Source organism: Mirounga angustirostris, unplaced genomic scaffold, assembly GCF_029215605.1.
Source record: "Mirounga angustirostris isolate CCGP_5_RB_7025 unplaced genomic scaffold, mMirAng1.0.hap1 SCAF_5, whole genome shotgun sequence".
Lineage (NCBI taxonomy): Eukaryota > Metazoa > Chordata > Mammalia > Carnivora > Phocidae > Mirounga > Mirounga angustirostris.
The window spans coordinates 178,302,312-178,318,646 of NW_026991713.1; the positions used below are offsets into that span (position 1 = coordinate 178,302,312).

Here is a 16,335-nt window from a genome sequence, read left to right on the forward strand (position 1 = left end):
TTTCCTGTTTTCAATTTCAGTGATCTCGGTTCCAGTTTTTACTATTCTTTTCTTTCTGCCTTAGATTTAATCCGTTCTTTTTCTAGTTATCGAAGGTAGAGCCTATTGATTTGAGATGTTCCTCATCTCCTAATCTCTGCACTCAACGCTGTACCCTTCCCTCTGAGCACTGCATAATCCCACAAACTTCCATAAATTGTATTTTCACTTTTATTTAGTTAAAAATGTTTCTAAATTTCTCTTGAGATTTCTTCTTTGACCATACCAGCTGCTTCAGAACTCCAGGACACTTACTTGTGGGAGGCAAAGGGGACAACCTCCATTTCACAGATGAGAAAACAGGTTCCAAGAGGGAGCGACGTGCCCAGAGTCCCACGGCCCGGGGACGGCAGAGCTGGCCCTGGTGCAGCCGTGCGGCCGCCTGGGCACTGACCTGGGCCCCGACTCCCCCCGACGTTACCCCCAGCAGCTCTCCTGCCTGGTCGGCTGAGACAGCAGGCTTTCAGTCACTATGAGTGTATGGTGATCCTGGGGCTTCAGAGGCTGGAGACCTGGCCTTGGTCCGACCCGGGGTCACCATCACCAGGGGCTACAATCCAGGGCCACTCTCCAGCCCAAGCTCCTCTCTCTCTGACGTCTGGGCATCCCGGGGGCACAGTGGGTCGAGACCCCCCCCCCCAACACATACCCGCAAAGCACGTGGCTGTCCAGCAGAGAAATCCCTCCTCAGATGCTTCTCCAAAGCCCCACTGGGCCCGGGACCTACCCCCGCGGCAGTGAGAACACAGGTTAACTCAGCGGCACTGCCAAACGCCATTTATTTTGAGTAAAAAATAAGCCACTTCTTTCATCTTACATCAAGACGGACTCGTCAACCTGGTTGGTCCCACCTGGTCCTGGTCTCCCCAAAAGGTCCCTCGTGTTGCCCGGCCGGCCAGAGCTCTCAGGACAACAGGGTCCCAAGGCAGGGATGTGGCACAGGGGAGGGGGGCCCGGGCACGTCGCCAGTGGGCTGCCTCAGTAGCAGTCGGCCTCGTTCTCCCCCAGGACGCCCACCGTGGCCAGCATGTCCTGCAGGAGCGACTGAGGGCTCTTCTCCACATGGTCGCTGCTCTCGGCCAGAGCCCCCCGAAGGCCCTCCAGGTCCAGAGACCTCAGCACGGCCAGCACGACCTCGGGCTCCAGGTCCCCCAGGGGCTGGGCCTGATCGCCCGCCTGCCACCTCTGCAGGGCGGCCTCCACGGAGGCCACATTGGGGCTGCTCTGGGACTCCTGCAGGCCGCTGGAGGAAGCCGTCTTAGCCCTCAGGAAGAGGAGAAGATCACAGGACTTCTGAGCCACGGGTCGGTCACAGTCAAACAAGGCACGAAAGGCGAAGTCAAAGAGCCGCACTCGGCAGAGCGGCTGCAGGGCCTGGGCCAGCGGGCCGACGGGGGCCTCCACGGGCGGGGTCACAGCATGGGGACAGTGGGAACGGGGCTGGCCCAGCGTCTGCTCCAGGAACACCAGCGCCAGCTCCAGGCCCTGGGCCCGGACCTCCCAGTCTAGATCCTGGCTGGCTACCTGGAGCACCCCAGCCACAAACTGTTCCGTGTCCCCTGCCACGTCGGCATGGCTGTCCCTCAGCCACTGGGTGAAGACCTGCATGACGGCCCTCCGCGGGAATCCCTCCGAGTCTGTGGAGAGGATGTGCAGAAGTTCCACGAGCAGGCTCTTCTGGAGGACAGAGAGAGAGGCGGTGGGAGGCGAGAGGGGCAGGCAGGGCTGACGGGCACAGAACCCCCGCCCCAAAGAGAATCCCCTGCCCCGCAGGTCTGGGGCAAAACCTGCTTCTCCCCTCAGCCCTCCATTTGCTCATGCATCAAACAGGGGTGACCACATCCAAATGACAGGGGTGCTTGGAAGAAGAGCCAGGGATTCAGGGAACGTCCCTGACAGAACCCTGGCCCCAGACTGCCTGACCCTGGGTGGCCAACCCACTAGGCCCTGGGCATCTAGACGACCGCCAGGTGTGGGCTACCTGGGGCCCCACCAGCTCCTACCTGCTGGCCCCCTTGGTGCTCAGGGCCGGCGGGGGGGACACACAACCCCTGGCTGGAGAGCTGCCCCATGGCAGTCACTGCGCTGGCACGGACATAACTCTCAGGATCTCGTAGGAGCTGCTCGGTGAGCTTGGGCACCTCCGAAGCAAGGAGCGCGTGTCTGAAGCCGGCCTGCCCTGGGGGTCCAAGCGGCCACAACCGGCTGTGACCAAGGCCGGAGCCCGCAGCCTCCTCCCTCACTTCTCCAAGGGCAGCCTTGGCGGTCTGCTTCCCAAAGCCACCAAGAGACAACCGGTGTGCCGAGGCCAGGCCCCCTCCCGCCCAGCACTCACCTCCCCAGTGTCTGGTCATCTGGGTCAGAAACTCGAGGCTGGAGTCCCTCACCTCCCAGCAGGGGCTGCAAAGACGCTTCTGCAGCACAGGGAGCAGGTCTGGGGCAGGAGGGGCAGCTCAGAGGAGCCCAGGCCAGGCCCGCCCTGCTCCCAACTGCTCACCCCTGTGACTCCCTCGGTTTAGCTGGGAAGGGCCCGGATTACCTCTCAGGAACAGCAGGGCGTGGGGATCCAGATCCCAGCAGCCGGGGGTCTTGGGTGAGCTCAGAAGCCACCTGAATGTGGCCTGGAAGGCCTTCTTCAGAACCTGGAGCAGGCAAAGCAGGGCTGCAGGGCCAGGAGCAGTGAGGGGGAGCTGGCCTGCCTGCCCCTGTCCGCCACCCGGTGCTCCTGTCCCTGCTCTCTGTGACACAGATGGGGCCCCGGGGGCAGGGAGCAGGCAGCCCCGGGTTTCGTTTTTGGGAGGCAGAAGCACCAGGCAGCGGCAGAGCTGACATCCCGGATCACGAGACAGGAGAAGGGGACAGCTCCCGTCAGGACCCCCACCACTGGACACTCTCCAGGCCCCCTTTCCTCAAAGGCGCGGGAAGCCACCAGGCCTGCTGTGCCAACCTCTAACCGCCTGCTCGATGGCAGGGGGCGTTCACCCTGCACCCACCAGAGCCCAGCCACCACGCGGCCATGACGAGGAGCATGTTTGCAGAAAACGCTGACGAGGAGTTTGGATCCCAAATGCAGGGCCCATGGGCCTCCACTCCCCACTCTCCTAGAGAATTCCCTGCTCTCCATGGCTCAGCTCCCCTGGCGCTCAGGCCTCACCACCACTAGGCCCTGGGTCAAACCCCAAGCCGCCGCCTGCCCCTCACTGTAGGAAGAGAGTCTGGGGGCGCCTGGGTGGCTCGGTCGGCTAAGCATCTGACTCTTGGTTTCGGCGCAGGCCATGATCTCAGGGTCGTGATGGAGCCCCCTGCATCGGGCTCTGCGCTCAGCACAGAGTCTGCTTGAAATTCTCTCCCTCCACCTCTGCCCTCCCCCTGCTCTCTATCGAAATAAATCTAAAAAAAAAGAAGCAACTCTGGTCCTGCAGAAGGCCCTGTTCTAGAGGCCTGCAGGGTCTTCCCCACACGTCTCCCCCCTCCTCCCCTCCCTCCCCCTGCACCCCGTGCCTGTACCGTGGGGCTGGAGTCTGGGCTCCTGAGATACTCCAGAAGGACGGCGAACACCTGCGTCACCAGCTCTCGGGGGCCTGAGACAGACATGGAGGAAGCACCCAGCCTTCCCCTCCAGGGGCCTCCCCAGCACAAGAGCGCGTCAATCCAAGGAAAGCAGGGGACGGAACGCACCGGCCAGCCGAGTCCCAGCCCCGCCCCAGAGAGGACGCGCAGAGGACGGCGGCCCCAGCGCAGCAGGCGAGCGGGGCTTGCGGGGCCCTCTGCCTTACCTGTCCCGTCCGACAGCGCCCCCAGGAAATCGAGGGCCGCCCGCTGGACCCGCACGCAGCCCAGCAGGAGCGTGCAGAGGTGGCGCCCCATGTCGCAGGCCGGCCTTGCTGAGCCCCCGCACAGCTGCAGCAGGGTCACCGCGGCCCCCAGCAGGAGCGCCTGAGGCCAGGGGCAGGGGCGCTGGGGCTGGGGGAGAGGGGGCGGTCAGCGCAGGCCCCAGGTCCCCCTGCCACTGCGGACTCGGGCCCGGGCCACACTCACCAGGGGCAGCAGCAGCTCCAGGTGGGCCAGGCTCCGGCAGAGGAGCCCCACGCAGGCCGCCTTGGAGGGGAGGGGCGTGCCCGCCGTCATGGAGTCGCCCACGGTACCGTCCGGCACACCTGCAGGCCGAGCCAGAGGCCGCGCCCAGTCAGCGGGCGCCTCCCGCATGCCGCACGCTGGACACCAGGACCAGAGGCTCCCAGCGGGTGACGCACCCACGGTGACACGGCTGGCCAGAGCTGGGCTCTCTGAACCTGTCTGCGGGGCTCCTGAGCCGTGGAGCCCAGCTCTCCCCACAGCCCGTTCCTGGGCCGGTCCCGCTGCTCAGGACACTGGTCCCTACGCTCAACACGGGGCTACTAGGTACACGTGGGTCCCCTTCGCTAATCCTCGGCACACCGCGAGGTTGAAGCAAGATGAGTCACAGCAGGGGAGGCCAACCCCCCCATCACCCTGGTCACAGAATCTAGACGCATCCAGGGGGACAGCCGGTGTGCCTGTTCTGGGTCGGGAACCACCATGTGGTGCAGGCCCACGTAACCACCCAGCTACTGGGGCCACCTGGATGATGCCCACTGGGGGTGATGCTGCCCCATTCATCTCATGGTAGGGACACAAGATGAGGAGCAGTCAGGCCTGTGACAACAGCCCCCACCCAGGCCCCTGCACTCTCAGCGGGGGCGGCGAGCTGGGTACCCTGCTGCCCACTGACCTGCCCCAACACCAAGGGCACGCCCCGGACCCCAGTGGCCTGCCCTCCTGCACCCGCCCACCCTTAGGAAGCAGCATACCAGAGGGTCCGGGGTCCTGAGCCATGGCTTTAAGGACACAGGCCAGAGGCTGGAGGAGGACAGCAAAGGCCTGGGCCCTCAGTGCCTGCGGACTAAGCACAGAGGACATAGTGAGTGCCGCTTCCCGACCCTGGGCTGAGCCGGCTGACCCCCTAACATCCCCAGCAAGTCTGGGGCAAAAAGGCCAGTGTTGGTGATCCAGACATCCTCTTAAGAAACAACTTCCTTGCAAGCACTGTGACCAGCACTCAGGCCACCATCATGCAGGCCGCCAGCAGGGGACTCCACGGAAGTTGCTAGAAAGCACCTCCCCAGGCCCCAGGAACAGCCCCTCGAAGGATGGGCCACACCTGCTCCAATGGACAGTGCCTGCTGAGGGCCAGGGGGATGGGAGGCCCACCTCCCGGGAGCGTTCCTGGGGCTTCATCTCCTGTGTTCTTGGGCTCAGGGTCAGATGGGAGGCTAAGCTAGCACAGAATTCTCCCTCCAGGCCGGCTGCCCGGCCCTCCCCCGTCAGACCACTACCTCTCCCTGAACATCTGGAGAGCCTGGAGCCCAGAGCCAGGCTTGCACTGTACCCCCAGCCCCCCTCTGGGGAGTGGGTCCTATGGCGACTTTCACCCCCAACCTGGGTCAACATGACCTTGTCTCATCTGCCCAGAACCCTGGAAAGACGCCCTCGTTCTTCCCATCTTTTTGGACCCATGCATCCTTCCCTCTCCCTGCGGGAAGCTATCTGGCCACTCCTGCCTACTAGGCCCTCCTCTATCATCCCAGGGCCCCTAGAATCCACCCCAGTGATGTGCATGCTAAGGCCACTGGGGAGGAGGGAAGAGGGCAGCTGAGTGAGCGGATCCTGGGTACAAATCTAGCCCTGCTCTGAGCGAAGCAGCCCCGAGTCTGTTTTCTCTTTGGGGAGTCTACAAAGCTTTTGTTTGAAAATGTTATTCTGTCTCTACAGCACGTGGAAGCCACAGCCTCCAGCAAGGCCTTGGCAATAACCGGAGTATGGCCCAGCCACATCCCTGATGGCCGCCCCTGACTCTTCTCTGGTTTCAGGAGCTCCCCGAAAGCTCCCTGACCATGAGGGCCATGCCCAAGACCTCTCTGCCTGTCCTCACACGACATAAGCCCCAATCCTTACCAGTCCTGCAGTTTCAGGATCCCTAACGCCAACGGCCCTGCTTGGGTGGGGCTCAGATGGCTCAGAGTCTGAGCCAGAGTCTCCCATAGGCCACAGCTGGAAGAACTCAGCCCAGGAGAGCTGCAGAGAAGCCCAGAAAGAAAGTCAGTTCTCTGTCCTGCCCACCAAAGCCCGTGTAGTGCCCGAATGCCACAGCCCTGGACTGGGTATGTCCCATTGAGACGGAGTCCTTCCTAGGCATGTGGGCTTTCAGACCCCCTCTGGCATTCCCCTGCCCCTGGCGGTGCCCTGGGGGAGCCCACGAGATGTGGCCCCAGATCTAACAGCTACCTTAAGACTTCCCAAGGGAAACAGCACCCCCAACTCCTGCCCACTCCCGGCTGCACCCCAGAGGAACTAACCGGGCCACGCTGAGGAGAAGATCCACGAGCGAGTGTGCAGCTGGGATGGGGTCTTTCTCCAGCAAACCAGCCACGAGCGGACTCAGCTGCACCCACAGAACTTGTGTCCAAGGGTCGTGGCAGTGCCCGAATGTGGTGGTCAGGACATTTAGAGCCTGTGTGATCTGTGGGGTAGCCGTGGCACGCAGGGACTCTTCGATGTGACCCACGATCTTCTGGGCACACGCCGGCCAATCACCAGCCTGCAGGCTGGGGGGCGCCCCGGCTGGGCCTTGCATAGACAAGCCCAGGATGTGCACCAGGAGCTGCCCGGCTGCCGAGGCCACAAACAGGCTGGAATCTTCCTGCAGGGAGAAGATGGTGTCAACGGCACCTGGGGTAGGGGACAGGGCAGGGAGAGAAGAAAACGGGCTTCAGCTGGGACAGAATCCGAGGGAGAGGGCAGAGATGCTAAAACCACTGAGCGGCTCTCATGGCCAGACTTTGGAGCGGGCGCCGCTAGGGCCCCCGCCTCCCCTCTGTTCAGAGGTTGGGCAATCCGCATGGGAAAGCTCCAAGGGCGGCAGCGTTAGACCCTTGCAAGGAGGCTTCTGATCCTAATTAATTTCAAAGTCACCCCCACTGCTGGATCTGCCCTGTGAGCCAAGGACACTGCAGTGACCTCGAGCCCCGCCCCACCCTGCTCCCCCATGTGCTCCTCACAGCAGCCCTGTGACGTTACACCCACTTTCAGACGCGCAGACATGGCTAGCAAGGTGCCATGATGTCCCTGGCGTCCCCACAGATGCGGCAAGGCCACAGGCCGAGGGCGCAGCAGGCAGGGGCACTCACCGCAGTGGGCCAGGAAGTGCAGGGCACTGGGGTGCTGTGCCAGGGAGCGGAGACCCTGGATCCAGCCGCTGCGCACGGCGGGGGAGGTCCAGGCGGCTCCTCCTAGGGGTCCTGCCTCCCCAAAGAGCTTGGGCAGCAACTCCCCCTGCTGGGAAACAGAGAAGGAAGTGTGAGCTGGGCCGGTTCCCAGGAGACGGGCGGATCAGAAACGGTTTTTCTGTTGTTCAAGCGTTAAGGCACTTCTCTGGGACTTTCTCACTCGCTGCCAACACGAGGAGCCCACAGGCAGCTGCGCTTCTGGGAAGTGCCAGGTGACAACCAGTGCCGGCCCCAGAGGCCCCTGGCACGGCCACGTCTGCCTGCCAGGGGGCACCTTTGGGAGAAGAACTGGGTTTTAAATAAAAGTTCATCAATCCCGTTAGTTGTTTACTTCAGAAATCCTCCCCCAAAACAGTACCAGGAGTTTCACCCCCAAAAGTCCGCCTCTGACCAGGACATTGTGCTCCAGGACCCCGATGGTCTCCACAGCCTACTGAACTGAGCTGGGCCTGTGGGGTCCACCAGGGCACCCACCCTCCTCCGGGTATCCCCCACTCTGGACACCCCAGCACAGCTGTGTCCGGCCACCCTACTCTTCGCACCTGTTCGAACGCTTTACAACCCGGCTGCGGGCCCCCCACCCCAGCCGGCAGTGGCTAACTCCCCACTCAAGCTCCACCGGCTTAGGGACACCCATGGTCCGATCGTGCCTTGTCCTACGCTTCCTGCCGGGGTGTAAGATTCTCGTTCACGACTGGGTTTCAACACGGCGTGTGGGAAACCCGACGCTGCCTTACCGAGGTTGCTGCAGCTGGTGCGGCCATCGCTCCGGGCCCATCTGCGCCGCAGCAAGGGCAGTCAGAGCCTATGTCGTGCCCCGGCCAGGCCACGGGGCATCCTGTTCGGCTACAGCCCGACCCTCAAGGGGCAAGGGGCCCCTCCGATCGTCTCAGACTCCAGGACCAGGGACAGCGAGACCTCGGAGACAGACTCCGACTGCTCAGGATAGGAGTCTAAGTCTGCAGCGGCTACCGGCCCCTGAAGGGTGCCCCTGCCGGAGGCTCACAGGGAAGGCCCCCTGTGGGAGCCGCTGTCACCGAAGGGGGACCCTCCTGAAGTGAAAGCCCCTCGCCAACAGGGCGGGGACAGAGGCTCAGCCCCTGCCTTGCTCAGTCCATCTGCACGTCCCCTGCCTAGACACTGAGGCTGCAGGACAGCTGTGCCTGAGGGGCCCGTGGTGCTGGGAGACCTCCCAGGAGTCTGTGCAGGGGTAGCTGGGAAGGGAACAGGAGGCCACCCAGCGCTGCGGGCCCCGGGGAGGGGACAGCAGGGGAGGGGAGAGCAGCCCCTCTTTGCAGCTAAGAGCCCATCCCTGGCCCGGGCCCCTGGGCCCTGCAGGCAGCCAGCGGCAGACTCTTGCAGGTCTAGTGTGAGCGCTGCCACTTCTGCGGGCCTCCTACGTTAGGCCTCCCCTGTTTCCTCATCTGCGAAATGAAGACCGCTGGTCTGCTGACTGGCCACGGCCGCCAGAATAAAATCAAAGTGATTCTGCAAACCCTGAAGAGCTTTACAAACCGCAAGGTACCATGGGTACCCGGGCATGAGTATGTGTATCACGTGAGAACAGCAAGCACAAACTTAGGCCCCAAAACACACTTTGGTGTAGCGAGCTGCCAGAGAACATCCTGGAAAGTCGGTCCACGGCAAGCTGTGCTGGGCTGCGCCTCTGGGCATGTGCACTGCCGGACTGAGGAGCGTCCATGAACAGCATTCCGAAGCTCCTGAGAGGACACATCCCTCCCCACTACTGTCCTCTCTTCAAGTGACTGCATCACAGCATGGCCTTCCCAGGGCCCTGCGCACACTGGGTCTGAGACGATGTGCCTTCCCGAGAGCTGGTGAGGCTCCGAGAGGTGCCAAGAGATGCCATCGCAGGGCCAGACATGCTCCCATCGGGCATCGCCTAACCAACCCAGCTGTGCCCGTGCATGGGTATGCAAAGCTGTAAGACGCACGGCTCTGGGGGGCTCTCCAAGCTCCATGCCTTAGTACTACGGAGAAATTCTCGAGTCACTCATTCATTCATCCAACAGGACCGACTGTGAAACCAACGGTCTTGCTTAACCCTTATGACGGTTCCAATGTGACACACACAACTCTCCTGTCACAGGGAGAAACCAAGGCTTGGAGGGCTGAGTCAACCCCAGCTCTGATTCCAAAAATCTGACCCTTTTACTCCAACATCATTCCTGGCCAGTTTTTCACAGAAGGATCAGGCTCAGGAATAAAAAGCTGGTGGTACAAGTCACGACACGGGGCAGCGCATTTCAGAGACCGAGGGGCCACGGAGGCCGCCACTGTCTTGTGCATCTGCAGAGAAGTGAGCCATGTACTTCTCGGCGGGGCACTCAGGTGGGAGGACCCAGGCTCACCTGAAGATACTGGAAGCAATCTTCCTGGGCTGCCAGCACCCCCGTGAGGCGAAGTGAGAAGGAGAGGACTCTGGAACTCAGGTCCTGGGGTTTCAGCATGTGGCACAGCAGCTCCACCAGGCAAGGGTTCTCCTGCAACAACAGGAGACTGGACCCTGGGGGCAGGCCCAGACAGGGAGGGGGGTCACTGGGGCACAGTGATGCAGCTTGCCCTAAAAGACCATTCTTTTTTGTTTTTAAAGATTTATTTATTTATTTGAGAGAGAGACACAGCGCATGCATACACCTGCATGCATGGCTGGGGGGAGGAGCAGAGGGAGAGAGAGAAGGCCAAGCACACTCCCCTCTGAGCATGGAGCCTAACTGCTTGATCCCATGACCCTGAGATCATGACCTGAACCAAAATGAAGAGTCAGGCGCTTAACGAACTATACCACCCAGGTGCTCCCCCCCTTCAAGTTTTATTTATTTAAGTCATCTCTACACTCAACATGGGGCTCGAACTCACAACCCTGAAATCAAGAGTCGCACACTCTTCCAACTGAGCCAGCCAGGCCTCCCCCTAAAGGACCATTCTTCTGGCAATTCCCAGACCTCTTTCTCTCCCACTGTTAAATTTAGCAATCTCACTGGAAGAAAATATTTGCAACAACCACAACAAAGGAGTCACGACCTGAACTCAATGGGAGGGCACAAAAGGGCATCACCTCCACATCAGGTAAAGGTCAGGACAGGAAACACAAGGGCCCAGCAAACGGGAAAAGGCCTTCTGTTGCTGCTGACTACAACAAAAGAAATGCAAATTAAAGCAGGAGACCACTTAACCTCTCAAGTGGATGCTTTTTCTTACACTGAGAATACTACACGCAAGGAAGTAGAACGGAACAGCCATCCTTTTCCAGACGTGGTACCGGAGATGTCTATACTCTGCAACGCCAGAGTTCAAAGGCACCCAGGTGGGCAAAGGGAAATGTGGGGCACAGGCTGGGAGAGTTTCCCGTTGAGAGGCCCTTGTGGATACAACCACCAATAGATGTGGTTCGGTGAGAAGGAAAAAGAACAGCATGAAGAAGAGAGAAGCATGAATCTGAGAAACCAAGAAACACGTCGGTGAATCTAAAAAAGCACCAACTTTAAAAATTAAACAAGTTTTGATGGGTTTTAAAACAAGAGGGGCGCCTCGGTGGCTCAGACGGTTAAGCGTCTGCCTTCGGCCCAGGTCATGATCTCCAGGTCCTGGGATCGAGCCCTATGTCGGGCTCCTGGCTCAGTGGGGAGTCTGCTTCTCCTTCTCCCTGCTTGTGCTCTTTGTATCTCTCTGTCTCAAATGAATAAATAAAAATCTTAAAAAAAAAAAAAAAACAGATACAATCAAAATTCTAGACAACAATAACATGAAAATTGTGCTGGGCTGGAGTTAAAGTGCCATGAGATCCTCCTGCTGGTGGAACGGATAGAGATCCTAGTTAACTTTTGACTTTTTTTTTTAACTTTGACTTTTAAAATCCAGTTTGTGTTGAGGTAATCACTAAAGAACATAAGTGGAATGCATAACTTCAAAACCAGAAAAGGAAAAAATTTTAGAAACAAAAGCTTTATCAATCCAATGGAGGGCAGAAAAGGAGGAAAAAGGAACAAAGACAAGGCATGGGAAGTTCTGAAAAAAATACTAAAGAACATAGGTTCGAATAGAACGGTAAGCTCGACAGATAGTCTGTTCGAGAGTTGCTCATATTAAATTGAGAACAAGCCAGAACTGAGGAAGCAGGACAGCACAGAAGGGCTGGGAGCACAGCGGTGAGGGTGCAGCATGCAGCTTCCCGCCTTTGAAGAGCGGCTGCAGCAAGAGGAACAGCCGACAACAGACTTGAAAGCAAAAAGCATCACTGGTGCTTTCGGAAGAAAGTCGCTGTGCAAAGGTGGAACGGTCTACGCCTACACGGACCTAACTAGCTTTGAGATTTGTAAATGAAAACACAAAACGGAACTTCAAAGAAAAATTGCTGAATCCACAATCCCAGGGTAGGGTCTTCCCATCTCAGAAACAATCCAGCAAACCGATGAGTAAGGACACCGCGGGCCTGCACTGTGCAGAGCGCTGCGGCCGACGGAATACAGGCTGGCCGGGGGACAGGTGAACTGCGGGCGGCACCCCGCTTCCTTTACAGGGAGGACCACGCTGCAAAATCACACTGTGGCATGCTTGTACTGCCCTGTGTGTGAACTCACTGAAAACCAACCAATTGTACACTTCGGGTCAATTCCCTGGTATGCACATTATGTCTCAAAGAAACCTGTCTAAAAGTAATTTTTAAAAATTTGACTACAAACCAGGCCACAACTGAGGACTCTACAAATACCAGAAACGCAGCAGGTATTAACACCTACAGCACATCTGTAAAAATTGCACACTCTGCCACAGTAAAAACCTTGACGGATACAAGGAAATCAAAATATACATATTCTCTAAATCCGATAAAACAAGTTAAAATCAATGATGATAAGACACGAAAACCCTACATTGTGAATCTAAAAGATACCCCTCTAAATCGCTTGTGTGTGAAGGAGAAAAAAATCACAATGAAGAGTATGAAATATCTGAAAACAAATGACAAAAGTACCTCAGAGTAAAACGTGCAGGACACAGCTTCCAGAGAAGTGTGCAGCCTACTTGTGTGTATTAAAGAGAGACTAAGATGTTCAACTCAAAGGAGAGGAAAAGAGCAGGATAAACCAAATGAACTAACAGCAGAAATTAATGACATGGGCTCTTATCCTAAGGTCACTACCAGCCAAGAGATCGATTCTCTACGTGAAAAGACTTACATAGGAAGCCAACGTTATTTATACTAAGGAACGTCAGAAACACAGACGTCTAATAATACAGGTGTGATTACATAAATTACAGTCCATTCACACAGCACAGAATCGATAAAATCAACATATCCAACAGAGAAAACTTCCACCATAATAATAACAGAGAAAAGGCAAGACACCATGATATATTTATGGTGTGACTTCATCTTTGTAAGACAAATGCAGCTCTGGGGCGCCTGAGTGGTTCAGTCAGTTAATCGTCTGACTCTTGATTTCAGCTCAGGTCATGATCTGAGGGTTGTGGGATCAAGCCCCTAGTGGGGCTCCACGCTCAGTGGGGAGTCTGCTCAGATTCTCTCTGCCCCTCCCCCCACTTGCACCAGTGTCCCCCCCAATAAATAAAATTTAAAAAAAGAAAGAAAAACGGGGGCGCCTGGGTGGCTCAGATGGTTAGGCGTCTGCCTTCGGCTCAGGTCATGATCCCAGGGTCCTGGGATCGAGTCCCGCATCGGGCTCCCTGCTAGGCGGGGAGCCTGCTTCTCCCTCTGCCTCTGCCTCTCTCTCTGTCTCTCATGAATAAATAAATAAAATCTTTAAAAAAAAGAAAGAAAGAAAGAAAGAAAAACGCAGCTTTATGATGTGTTAGGAAAAAGGGCTAAGAAGAAATTAAAAAGTTGATGGTGGTTTAATTCTCTTTACTCCTTTGTGTTGTTCAAGATTTATCTAAAGAATACGTATTAGTTTCATAATAACAAAAAGTGATTTCTTGAAACATATTAGTTTCACAATAACAAAAAGTGATTTCTTGAAACAAATGAATAAATGCAACAGTAACAGCAAAATAAGTTCCTCTACAGCCATCCAGTGTGAACTGAACAAAAGGAGGCCTGAATCAGGGCTGGGAGCAGATAAGAACTTCAGGATCAAGCTCTCCCCTTGCTCATTCCTCAGGCTTGAGCTTGATGTGTTCCCAACTAGCCAGGGGGACTCTCTAGGACGTGAAGGAATGGAACCAGGAGGTCACCCCTTCCCCCGGCACAGGGGAGTCCCGCGCACCCTCTGGCCTCCGGAAGACAGTCAGCAGCAGCACCCTCCCCCTTACCAGCTTCAGTTACTGTTTTAAACCAGTCCAGCAACTTCTCCAAACAGGTGTCATCTGCCACGGGCTGCCTGGGGTCCGCCAGAACAGCACAGAGAGCCGGGAGGAGTTGGGAGCACTCTGGGTCCATGGTGAGGCCGGAGATTCCTGCAAAGAAAACGCGAGGGCCAGGTGCCACCCACCCTGGCCACAGGCAGCCCCCGTGTCTGCGCGGGCCAGGCGCTGAAAGACCGCATGCCAGGGTGGACGCAAAACCTCAGCCTGGGTGGCGCCGGGAGGTGGTCAGGGGCAAGCAAGGCCCCGAGTTCGGCTCTCCCGGGCTGGAAAGGGGCCTCCGGAGCTCGGAGCCTGCCCACCCTGAACTCCGGTGGGAGGGGAGCAGCTTGATGCTCACCCGACGGCGCGTGGGCCAGGTGGGGGTATGTGCGCGCGTCCTGGCGCCAGGCACGCGCACGGGGGCAGAGCGCCTCTCCCGCGGTCAGTGCGTCTGCACCCCACAACCTCGCAGCTAGCAGCGCGGGGAGGGGGAGGGGGAGGGGGGGCGCTCCCTCCACTCTCAGTCCCTCCCGGGCCGGGACGTGCACCTGCGAGTCCTGCCGAGGGGGCCGGGAGCCCCTCGGTCATGCAGTCAGGGCGCGCGCTCTCGGGAGGCTGCGGTGGGCAGGGACTCTGTCGCGGTCGGGAGCGGGTCTGCCTGTCCGTCCCCGGCGAGGCCAGGTCCCTGGGGAGGGAGCCCTCGCTGAGGGGGCGGCCGAAGAACCCAGCGAAGGCACGAGGCGGCGGCTGCCGTCCAACCGGCCCCAGGCTGCCCCGGACCCCCTGTCCTCGGCCCGCACTCCTCCCGGCCCGCTGCCCCCGCCCGGCCCGCTCCCCGAGCGCGCGGCTCGCCTGCGGCGCGTCCCTCGGCCGCCGCAGGCCCCGCCCCGGACCGCGCCACTTGCCGAGCCCGGCGGGGACGCGCACAGGGACGGCGGCCGCGGGAAACCCTCAAAGTGCCCGGAAGGCCTCTCTGGGAGCCCCGGGCCCCGCACTTGGGGACCGAGCTCAAGCTGAGGGGCGCTGAGACAGGCCGGCGCCAAACCGGTGGCACCGGCCCGTCACCCTCACAGGGACGCCGGTGGGACGTGCCCGAGGGCCCAGCGGGCATTGCGCCCAGAAGGCGGGGCTTCTCCGGAGGAAGGGGCGGGGCCGAGGCCGGAAAAGGCGTGGCTTCGAGAGCTTCGGGGACAGAGTGTGCGGGTGGGCAGGTGGGCGGGGTGCCCGACGGGGAAGGGGCGTGCTCATCTTTAAGGTTGAGTCCCTGGTCCTTCGGCCTCAAAACTGGGTCCTCAGGGCCCGTCAGCTGTGTGCCAGAGTTCTCAAAGCCAGTGGACAAAAACAAGCCTCATCTTGGGGCGCCTGGGTAGCTCAGTCGGTCAAGCCCCTGACTCTTGATCTGACTCTTGATCTCAGGGTTGTGAGTTCAAGTCCTGTGTTGGGCTCCAACAGCACCAACAACAGCAACAAAACAAGCCTCATCTTCCCATAGCGTCAGTGTTTCAGCAAGATTTGGGGGGAACCACCAGGTACATATTAGGATATAGAAAGCAGAATCCTTAGGGGTACTAAGCTAAAAAAGAACTTTAAGGGGCACCTGGGTGGCGCAGTCCATTAAGCCTCTGCCTTTGGCTCAGGTCATGATCCCAGCGTCCTGGGATGGGGTCCTGCATCGGGCTCTCTGCTCAGTGGGGAGCCTGCTTCTCCCTGTCCCTCTGCCTGTGCTCTGCCTACTGTGTGTTGTCTCTGTCAAATGAATAAATAAAATCTTAAAAAAAAAAGAACTTTAAAAAACATTGACCTTGATGGGTGACCACTCAGGACACCCCGCCCCTTAGAACTACTTGGGTGAAAAGGTTTAAACTGCACAGTTCTCTTCCCTGAATTGTGATCCCTCATTGTAAAAATGGGGATACTAGTATTTGTGTAGTTGAGCAGTTGTGGGGGAAAAACATCTTCTAGTAGCACTGTGCTGAGTGCTTCACTTAATATAAGCCCAGGTGATTTGCCACCACTTCGAGGAGGGTGGGTATTATTACCATCCCCTCAGATGAATAAACTTAAGCGTAGAGAGGCCAACTCCTAAGGTCGTGGAGCTAGTGGGCTGGCATGGCCTGGATCTGAACCCAGGCAGGCTGGCTCTACAGTTGAATACTATACAGGTCCACCGTTTCATAACTGAAACTTTTGAAGACACCTGGTTCAGAAAATGTAATTGTTCACACTTTAGAGAAGTTACATGGTACATATACGCTGTATGTGAGATTACGATCCCAGCAGGATCTGATGCCACACACCATAATCCAATGCATTGAAAGTTCCCTGGTGAGACTCATTAATATACACTCCAAGTGAAATACAGAAGCATTGCACATAGCCTCAGCTCAGACTTTTGTTGGCAAATGAGTTGAGGTCAGAACAGGTTTGGCCAACAAAAAAATTTTGAAAGGCTTTCAGAAGTTTTTAGAATTCAGAAGAGCAGGGCGCCTGGGTGGCTCAGTTGGTTAAGCGACTGCCTTCGGCTCAGGTCATGATCCCGGAGTCCTGGGATCGAGTGCCACATCGGGCTCCCGGCTCGGCGGGGAGCCTGCTTCTCCCTCTGACCCTCCCCCCTCTCATGCTGTTTCTCTCTCTCTCTCTCTCAAATAAATAAATAAATAAAATCTTT

General features: G+C 58.0%; 1 protein-coding gene across 8 annotated transcripts; it reads right to left on the reverse strand.

Moving 5' to 3' along the window:
• Window positions 1–801: 801 nt before the first annotated feature.
• Window positions 802–14,784, reverse strand: BRAT1 (BRCA1 associated ATM activator 1). Of its 8 annotated transcripts, none has more exons than XM_064593384.1 (15): window positions 14,573–14,783; window positions 14,216–14,352; window positions 13,635–13,778; window positions 9,716–9,870; window positions 7,245–7,392; window positions 6,414–6,786; window positions 6,013–6,132; window positions 4,869–4,960; window positions 4,078–4,196; window positions 3,816–4,002; window positions 3,547–3,620; window positions 2,579–2,681; window positions 2,375–2,473; window positions 2,043–2,218; window positions 802–1,713 (listed from the first exon to the last, which is right to left on the reverse strand). In XM_064593384.1, exons 1-15 carry the CDS (start codon window positions 14,776–14,778, stop codon window positions 1,018–1,020), a joined length of 2,829 nt encoding a protein of 942 aa, XP_064449454.1. In that variant the 5' UTR covers window positions 14,779–14,783; the 3' UTR covers window positions 802–1,017. The 8 variants fall into 8 exon arrangements, with proteins under 8 accessions (XP_064449454.1, XP_064449453.1, XP_064449451.1 ...); XM_064593383.1 differs by having other exon boundaries at window positions 802–1,716; XM_064593381.1 differs by having other exon boundaries at window positions 802–1,716; window positions 3,547–3,665.
• Window positions 14,785–16,335: the final 1,551 nt, after the last annotated feature.